This window comes from Glycine max, chromosome 14 (genome assembly GCF_000004515.6).
Source record: "Glycine max cultivar Williams 82 chromosome 14, Glycine_max_v4.0, whole genome shotgun sequence".
Classification (NCBI taxonomy): domain Eukaryota; kingdom Viridiplantae; phylum Streptophyta; class Magnoliopsida; order Fabales; family Fabaceae; genus Glycine; species Glycine max.
Genome location: NC_038250.2, coordinates 18,772,376 through 18,782,504, shown reverse-complemented (window position 1 = coordinate 18,782,504; position 10,129 = coordinate 18,772,376). Strand labels below are relative to the sequence as shown.

The 10,129-nt window shown below is 34.4% G+C and overlaps 1 protein-coding gene across 2 annotated transcripts; it reads right to left on the bottom strand.

The window, feature by feature from the left end:
- Positions 1-397: 397 nt before the first annotated feature.
- LOC100788165 (glycosyltransferase BC10) lies at positions 398-9,392 on the bottom strand. Of its 2 annotated transcripts, none has more exons than XM_003544586.5 (11): positions 8,989-9,392; positions 8,069-8,510; positions 5,220-5,318; positions 4,566-4,666; positions 4,408-4,479; positions 4,169-4,259; positions 3,371-3,451; positions 2,549-2,611; positions 2,342-2,464; positions 999-1,037; positions 398-905 (listed from the first exon to the last, which is right to left on the bottom strand). In XM_003544586.5, exons 2-11 carry the CDS (start codon positions 8,453-8,455, stop codon positions 777-779), a joined length of 1,185 nt encoding a protein of 394 aa, XP_003544634.1. In that variant the 5' UTR covers positions 8,456-8,510; positions 8,989-9,392; the 3' UTR covers positions 398-776. The 2 variants fall into 2 exon arrangements, with proteins under 2 accessions (XP_003544634.1, XP_006596144.1); XM_006596081.4 differs by having other exon boundaries at positions 8,069-8,548; positions 8,989-9,377.
- Between the last annotated feature and the right edge of the window lie 737 nt (positions 9,393-10,129).

The window sequence follows — 10,129 nt, the reverse complement described above, 5'->3', positions numbered from 1 at the left end:
ATTATAAAATAATAGTCTAAATATTATTTTAGTTATAAATTAAGAGATTTGCAGTGTTAACTTAATAAGGACTCGTGACATTATTCTGTTTTTTATATTATAGAGAAAGAGAACATCTATAAAAATACAATTTTATGCGCATTCATTGACGTTTAATACAAAGTTTTACTGATAAAACTCGTGAATTAAAATTCTCATCTCGATTTTTGCTTTCACACCAAACTCGCCTGCACATGTACTAAAATATAACCAAATACTACACGCTCAATAAATTTTAAGAAAAAAATCGTCGCATAAAACCATACATTTATCAATTTCTAAAACAAAATACTTCGTTCTTTGCAAAATTCTCCGCATAGCTGCTGAACCATTCATCAAGTAACATTTAATGCGTGAGTGCAGAAAAATTTTCAATGCAATAACAGTCATAAGTGACAGTTAGCTTCCAGAGACAAAATCAAAATCAAACCTTATCCCTCCCTCTCTAATCTCTATCAAGGATACTAAAACTTTTTATCCTTCAGGAGAATCTATGATTGTTTTAAATACTTAAAAAAAAGTACAATAGGAACAGCAAATTATCCAACAAGACAAGCTGAGCAGTTCCTTCCAGCCCCAGACAAGCAAATCTTAACTGAATCAGCTTCTTTGTCTTCCTAAGAAATTTTTCCAGTTGACATTGGGCACTTCTCAAAACAATTCGGTATGTGCATGATGGTGAGGCCGGGGATCACATGGTGTTGATTCACCAAAGAATGATGAGAAACATAAATACTTTAGAATATAGTAGAATTAGAGTAGAGTTGGATCAATTTATCCTGAGCTTCTGGGAAAAACTTCCGGGCAAATAGATAGCATGATCGTTTCGAGCCATTCAACACGCAAGGTGTAATCACCACTGTTCTCTGCAAGGCGATGAAAAGCAAATTAAATAACAATGCATTCCTTCTCAAGAAGTAGAAGCAATATCACATTATATAGAGGAATGAGATTCGTACCTTTGCATCACTTGTAAAATGTGGACTTTCGTCAATGTACTGCAGCGAATGAAATCACGTCATTAAGCAGAATTCAGGATAAATGCTGTTTTAGAACCATGAAGCAACAAGAGACATGGAAGTAACTAGGTGTGCAAATAAAAAATAGAAAGAAGAAAAATAGACAAGGGTCATGAGGGAAATAGAAAGCAAGTTCATTCAGATCAATGAAATTACAAGTAACAAGTTCATCTCGAATACACTCAAATCCTCACTGTTGAGGAGATTCTCCTATAACTAAAACTATCAGCCCAGTCACTCAGCTTCCATCACAAGACTCCTAGAAAATTATGTTGAGTCCATCATATAATTAAATACAATCTACTTTTTAACACAAGTGAAATTCTGGAAAAAATAATTCACTTAAGTAAATTTTCTATTTTATTTTCCTTATTTTCTATACTCCATAATTCTTCAAAGTTATTAAAGTTGCATTTTTTGGACACCAGTCTAAACACCAAATTGACACCTCTCATCAGAGATGACAAAAAAAAAGTATTCACTGAAATTCGCATGTAAAATCCTCTACGGGATTATTATAAATATATGTTTCAAAATTGTTTATTTTTAATATTATTTTATTTTTAATTCTTTAAAATGTTATATTTTAACAAATATTCACATATACCCGCTTAACAGATACCTGTATGAATACCGGCAGGTGATGAGGGACTACTACCTACACCCGCCTCATTGCCACCTCTACCTCATTTCTCTCCTTATCAAATCATATCACTCATCACATTTATCACTTCTCTCTTCTATTTCTTTCTCTCACCGGTGCAAATACCTCTACCGATGTCCAAACATTTTCCAAGTTATTAGGGTTCATGGGGAAATTTTTAAGGCAAAATTAGTATGGTTAAAAGTAAAATAACAAAAATGCGAAAGAGGCAAAATAACTGATTAAGAAGATAAAATCTTCTAGGTGGTAGGCAATGGCTGGTATGGGTGGCACGGTATGCAATAATAAACTTGGAACTTCTTACTGAGCAGGTCACAAATAGGCTTCAAGTATAATTCATTAAGATGAAACTTAGGTACAATTCCTTAAGTACTTTCAGTGTTATTCTTCAATCATAATCTAAGTTTCGCCTCAATAACCTGTTCTAACCATTATTACACATAATTGAAATCCTAGACAGCAATACCCAAAACGCATAAAAAGACTGCACATAAGTTTTGTCCAGTTTTAACACCATGCCACTCATGGGAAACATGAAAAAAAAATGGTTTGAAGATTCAACATGAGCAAAAAAAAAAAAACACACATCTGAAGGGAATGAGTAAAATTTGCCACATACTGCTATGTTTTTCATGACTTGATATGTAATATCCCGAGCTCTGAATGACCTTGGATGCCATTTTCCTTCAGACCAATCAACATATGTTATCGACCAATTTGCGATTCCACCAGGATCAAGCATCTAAATACACACCAAATGAGTTAGCTGCGAGTGAGATAGATGCCTATCATTGCAATTTAAAAGAGAACAGATTGGTGCACTGACAGTAAAGAAGGTTGGCAGATAATGCTCATCAGCATAGCAGTTGCGGTTTCCCTCCATATTTGGCTGGAAGTTAAAAGCATGAACAGTATTTTGTTAGTGAATCTATCTTTATATATCCTTCCAACAATTTCCAAAAATAGCATAAACAGGAAACAGTATAAATACTAACTCGTGAAAGAATGAAAGTAAAAAATAATTGTTGAAGTAATGCTACAGTGACTTTGCTCATCAGCATAAACAAAATAAAATTAACTGTCCGACTGTCAGTCAAATTATCAAGAGAAGCACATTTACTTTCAGAAAATCATAAAAACTCATGCATGCTGCAAGCAAGCACACTACTTATATCTGAATAAAAAATTATCAGTGACGTCATACTTTTAGCATATGCATTTCTTAATAGCAAATGAAGAAATATATTTACACATGAGGAATAACTAAAAAGCAGAAGAACGAAGAACCAATATATTTTATTGCTGGGTATTAGATATCAAAAAGCTACTGATAATTATGTCCAGGAAATCTTTATAATCTTCCGGCAAACTTAATCATGCGTAAGCTAATTACAATTTAGAAACTTATTATATCCTGCAGTAAAATGCTAATCAAGGGGATTTCTTAGTAAGTTAAAAAATTTGATTTCTAAAAGACAGTGGACAAAAATATTTGAATATAACTGGGCTATTGTAGTTCAGAAATCATATATGCATTTACCTACACTACCATTCTTAACAAAGATGATAAGATCATAGGAATAATACCAATCAAACAATTCATCCAGTCAGCATACAAATAAACAAGTGGTTCTTAACAACATAGTACCCTGCAATGGTGCTTGAATTTTGTAAAATAGAGACTATCTGCCATAACTATAATAGCATGCTGCCGTTTCATTGAGAACCACTGCATGAGAAACCACAAGATCCAAATCAGCTGCATGGCAGAAAAGTTTTCAATGGTTCCTTACAATTCTTTATTTGTAATATAAAACCCAATTTTCTTGCAAATTTTGACTATGATGAATGGTTATGCATTTTAGAGGAGACATGAATAACCAAAAGAAAGTACACTCTGAAGTCAAAAACTTCTGCCAGGTGTAAGTTTCACAAACTAAGAATGAAATTTGACAACTTAAAATGACTGGAAGACAGTTATATTGTCCAACAACAACTCTTAGGCATTAAATTATAAATAGGTAATATATCACGTAGAATTTATGAAACAGTGAAAAAAACAAGCTATTGTTTTTCTTTTTTTCATAGTGCACATCATGAAGGATTGCCTGATAAAGGAAAGGACAGCAAAATGGGACATAAATGAATTCCTCAGTGACATCAATCATATTATAAAGAGGAAAAAATACTTTATAACTGAAACCAATGATGTTCCCATTGTTTCTACAATCTGTAGATGTAAATACAAATCAGGGTATATAGAAAACAATGATGGGAGAAACAAGTCATAAAAGTAGGCAGTTGGCTTCTTGCAAACCAGATTAGCCATGCAATGCTAAGTGAAAGGGATAGCAGAAGAGAAGAGTGACCTCAATGAAACACTGCAATTGAATAGATGCTAAAATTTTCTAGTACAGGCAGATATCAACATCCGTAGAAATTATACCTGTGAACCCTTTCGGAAATCCTTCTTTTCTACTTCAGGCAGCATATGTTCTATATACCTGCCATTTCCATGAGGACCAGGATCCACATAGCTTTATCCAAAAAGGGAGGAGGGGGGGAGTAGAGAAAGATTAATCCATATTACCATCCAAAAATTCAGCAGGGTAGAATCTTTGATGAAAGGAATAAGTTAAGAGTTTCATAAACTAATTTGAAGAAAATTGTTTTATATTTTATTACCTGTCAATAAAGCTGACATTTGTTAATAATAAGTAGTTGTACACAAATTCAAAGCGGCGCACAGGTATACAACTGAAGCAAAAATGAATTGCAGTTGATTAGATTAAATCCCACAAATCATGACTTAACAGCGAAAAAGAACTAGAAAACAAAAGTACCTTTCAGACAATAAGACAAAATGTTGGTTATCAGGGTCTAAAAGTGCATGTGCCAAAAGTCTCCTTTCTGCCTCAACCATAGAAATTTTTCCCCAGCCTACCTGAAAGAAATTGAAAACCAGTTGGCACAAAGAAACAGATGGAAAGACCTTATGAAAATTGGATGCATGTTGAGTACCAGGTAATCATAAGAATAGAAGAAAGTTTTTTCTGTTTATTTTCTCTGATGTTCAGTGTCCTTATAGTTCTGGCTCCAATTAGAAAGAGACTCTCATGCTATCCTCTTAAGAGGGAAATTCATGTACTGTTTATTAGGAGAACCACTATATTCTTTTGTGTATATACAAAAAATACATGTCCCACATGAACTCTCCAGGCTTAGTTGAGAGACAAAGGGGCAGCTTTGGTACAGCTAATAGAAAAAACGGAGTAAATATGATCGTATGAAAACAGAGAGCAACAAAATAAAGAGACTATGAGAGATTTGTGTGATAATGTCCTCAAATTTCGATCAATTGTTAAGTTATGTTATTAAAAGTATACATTAAATTCTATATATGATCCACATTTTTTATCATCCTTAGCTTATGTTGGAACTTGAAACTGTCATATAAAAGTGCCTGTAAATCATATATTCAATGCTATACACCATACCGGTTCACTGTGAATGTCTCGGCCAACAAAGAAGGGGCTGACATGTATTGGTTTTTCCTTTGATGAATGTACATAAACAGAGAATTTTCCCTCATGACCCTGCATTTGGTAACAAGTACAATTCAAATATAAAGGAAGCAGCATATCTACATCACATTCAAAAGAAAAGGAATTGCACTTGGTATTTATATCCAGATTCCAGAATGACAAGCATTGAAATTGATATTTTATTAATATATCCTGGTATTCTTGCGGTCTGGCCTTATGGGAACAGGTATAGAACAATGCTCAAATTTCTATTACAAAAAGATAGGGAAAAAATAGCAAAAGTACATGGAAAATAAAATAGAAACTCAGAGATGCTAGAAGCTACTACTCTGCCCCTAAGGCCTAAGCCTCCCAGAGTTTTCTTCATACATTCAATACTAATAGGTTTGCTAATTGTGTGTCAAATGTAGACCACAAACCACTATATTTATATTCACGAGTGGGGTATAGTAATATTATTTAATCAAATCTTAATATGGACATATGCTAAAACTAACTTAAGTATGCGCAACATGTGTTAAATGTGCTACATCTAACACTGCCTCTCTGGATTATACAAATCATATGCACCAAGCTTGTTATAATTATAAATATATTCACGTTGGGGGATTTGAGGTCAGTAAGCTAATCTATGGAACTGACGAAGTTAATCATAGTTTTTCTGTGAGGACTTTTTGCCGAAAGAAGTGACAATCAATCTCTGTTTGGTCAGGAAGGGTGGGGGGAATCAGAAGTGGGCATGAAAGGCTGAACCTTAAGTGGGTATGGAGGGATAGTGATAGGTGCAAGAGCAATTGGTGGTGACTGGTGACAAAGATGAGTTCTAAAGGAAGGATTCAATTGGTAGACAATTAGCAGAAGAAAGGAAAGGGCAGGTCTTGAAGAAAGTGGCACCAATTGAGACAAAATAGTGCTAGAGATCATAAGAATAAAGCCCAATAACCTTTTTGTGAGTGGGAATAACCAAGGAATAAGAATTTGGGAGATTTTGCAACTAAACTGTCTTTGCCAAACGTGAGATCATGAACAAAACATGTGCAACCAGAGACCCGGAGAGGAAGAGAATACAATTGTTGCTTAGGAAACAATAGAGTGAGGAACTTCGTTGTTCAGCACAATAGAGGGCATGCAGTACAATATACCTAAAATAGTTATCTCATCACGCTGCACTTTTTCCTTCTTCATTTCTTCCAGCATTGATATGGCTTGGAAGTCATGCCCATGTGTTGCATAAGCAACAATCACTGCTGACCATGCCTGTGTCTCCTAAGCATGTCCCTGAACACAGAAACCACATCATCCAAACTCCCACATTAAGCATGCATATCTATACGTGCAGTATTTTCCTTAACATACTGATCATACCCATTCTTCCTGACATGCTCATGGATCCACATCCCTAAGTCCAATGACCCTAGCAAAGCACACGACAGAAGTGCAACAAGCATGGTGGCATTGGTTGGCTTGAGGCCACTCTCCTGCAATTGTCTGAACAAAGCCAAGGCCTCAATGGGCTAGCTATTCTGAAAATAGCTCAAGATGATTGCATTATACACGACACAACATGATCATCAATCTTGTCAAAGACCATTCTAGCAGTAGCCATGTCATTGCAAGCAGAGTATGTGTTTATGAGTATTGAACACACATACATGTTATCACTAACCCCAATTTAACAGCAAGGCAATGTAGTTTTTTTACCTTCCTGAAGTGCCTTTACCCTTGCACAGGCCTTGAGAAGGGAGGAGAAAGTGTAATCATCTGGAAGGAGGCCAAGCACAAGACTTGAGAAAATAGAAGGATCGCTCTGACTCTGAGAGGTACATCAAAGCATGCATACCTAATTTCTGGTTGGATATCCATTGATATAGAGTTGGACTTGGAGGAGATTACTCAATAACTTCCTATATTTGTTTTGCTGTTAATACCTAGCTTCTGGTCTAGCTCTATAAGAGTTTAAACTTTAAACACCAAGCTTACTCAATGAAATAGTCCATACATACCCAACAAAGCTATAATTTTAAGCTATTCTATAAAACCAACCAAATACAAGATTTTCTTAGTCCACAGTTATGACACAGTTCAATCACAAACAACTAGTGCGAAATGCAAAGATATCTAACACACAAAAACTGAAAATTTCACAAAACATTAAGATTCATAACTAAAATGAGAAGTGAAATGCAATGTTGCTGACTTTTTCAATGCTTATCAAATATCAAACAAATGGTTTGACAGTTATCTCCAACAAAAGTTATTTATCAACAGAAATTGTTCATTCCCTTATAGTGGTTTTTCCATTGTAATCCAAATGAATTTCTACCATGGATAGTAGGAAATAAATCCAGATTCCATCCACCATTCATCTCCACAACTTGAACACAAATTGCCAGCAGATTATCTGTTTAAAATAAACCAGTCCACCAAATAGGGATCATAAATTGTCTGGTTTGTACCAAGGAAATTAGTCTTGCCCACCAAGACATCTCTTATATGTAAAAGGTGCTCGTCTCATTTGTATTCATAGCTTCAACATAGCAACAGAAAGACAGAGCAGGACCTATAATATATTCTTCTGTTCTGTAAATTAGTTATGGTCCCATTCTCAAACTAGTGCCTATCAAAATACTACTGTGGCTATATCTGCAGATGCCTATGGTGAAGAACCCAAAGCTACAAGTAGTAGAATAAAATTACAAAGAATATGAGAAAAATAATTGATAAACTGTCTAAATACAGCATCCATATTACTTAAAAAAGAAGGCAGAAGAGCAAGGTTCTATAGAATAGGAATGCCATACCTGAAAGAACATGTGCCAGAGCTTCTCGAAAGGCAACGAGCCCGGAGTCAAAAACAAAAAAGCAACTTTAGGTTTCTTGGTTTGCACAGGATAATAGTTCAGGATCTCATTAATGACAACCCGAGACTGAACCTCCGCATCAGTCAATTCGCGGGTATGAGCAGCTGGAGGCAGTTCAAAAGCACTACTACCGCAACCATGGGAGGAAAAGACGGAGCACGAAGAAGGGCTAGGCGGGGGGTAAACATAGGCAGCAATCAGAAACACACACACTATGGAAAGCAGAACAATAATCCAAGTAGGCCTCCTCAACTGTGGCCGGCTTCTTGATCCAACCATGATCAAAAGATTCCTTATGAATTGCGGCCATGCACGTTCCTTCTTCATTTAAGTTCGAGGTACCTCACCAGCTTCCCCATACATCCACCATCCATCAACACCCCTTCATTAATTTATTCAAACTCAACAACACTGTTCTCACTGCCATTGCACACACCAAAGTAACAAAGAGACTCACGATAACAATAAGAATAATAAGCACTCCAATAACAATCAACATTACTATTCATTTTTTATCTCATTAACAATGAATCAAAAAACATAAGCCAGATCTTAACCACTACTTCTTACCCAAATTAAGACGCAAAAACATCATTAAAGCTCAATTATTACCAAAAACTAAACACAAAATAACAAGATCCACGAAGAGAGCACAAAAACACAAGAGTGTCGTGTTATGAACCCTAACACATAAATAATTTAAGTCAGACAAACAACACACACAATAAAAAAATAAAAATAAAAAAGTTCTCTCTCTCTCGATATGTGTGTGTGATGAAAAAGAGAGTGAGGATTCAGATTTCAGATCTTAAATTTAGTGATTGAAATAACATTGGAGAGAAGAGGGAAAATGTGAATACCTGTGATCCAGAGAGGGATCTAAGAGGGACGCAGCGAAAAAATCGAAGAAAGCACAATGCGAAGAAACGAAGATGAATAAATAATAAATTAAGAAAAAAGAAAAGAAAGAAAAATAAGAAATGGAGGGCGAAGAAGAAGAACGAAGATGATGAATGGGAGTGTGGGAAAATGAAATAACACAGCGACAGGGACAGAGTGTGGAAAGAAGAGAACAAAGAGAGGAGTGGTTAATGTGTTCTTTCAGATTTGTGAAGCCAAGTGGAGAGCGTTGATTCCGGTGAAGTTAAATTATTATTATTTAATTAGATTGGTTTAATTATTAATATGATGAATATAGGAGACATAAGACATAACATAACACAACGTGGGTGTGTGGGTGTTTGTGTGTTGAGACTGTTTCTCCGCCCAATCGCTGTTGCGCAACTTCAACTTGTCATCTCTCACTCTCCCTTCGGATACTATTCTATGCACGTGCATGTACATGTAAATGTAAACGTATATTCACACACCCTCCCTCGTATATTCTTTACTTTTCTAATCTTTCTTATTATATTTTATTACAAACACTTGTATTTTTTATTCATATAATAACAAATCATGTAATGATAATTAATATCTTGTAAATGATGAAGATCTGAATAGAATAAAATTCATAATTTGAAGCAAAAGTCTCGATTTTTTTTACCAAAGGGTATGAATAATGTCGATCTATCTCCTTAAATAAATATTAAGTTCAAGATTTGTTAATAAAAAAACATAATCAAGATGAAATAACACATAAAAAATTATCCATTAAATTTTTCAACAAACTATTCATACTATAACATATTGTTAAATTTGTATCAATAACATATAACAAAAGAAATATAATTTTGAAATTTTATGAAAAATTACTTTAATTTTCAACCTAAAATAAATAAGGGACCCATTTTGTAACTTTTTAAAAATAAAAAACTAAATTACAGCCTAAAATAAAGATAAGGGACAACAAACTACTTCAACTAAAAAAAACGGTAGTTAAGAAGAAGAAAAAATATTAAAAATGATAAATCAAATTCTTTAAAATTAATTTTCAACAAAATTAATGAGAATGTCACGTACATTTATAATATTATATTGGTGATTAAAAATATAGTAAAT

Bases quoted from the DNA above. Each gene is read 5' to 3' on its own strand.
- LOC100788165 (XM_003544586.5), bottom strand. From the start codon at position 8,455: ATGAAGAAGGAACGTGCATGGCCGCAATTCATAAGGAATCTTTTGATC. The intron at 4,667-5,219 runs GTATGGTGTATA...AATTTCTTTCAG, and splicing joins GAGACATTCACAGTGAACCG to GTAGGCTGGGGAAAAATTTC. The intron at 3,452-4,168 runs GTATAATTTCTA...TTTCTCATGCAG, and splicing joins ATTTCCGAAAGGGTTCACAG to TGGTTCTCAATGAAACGGCA.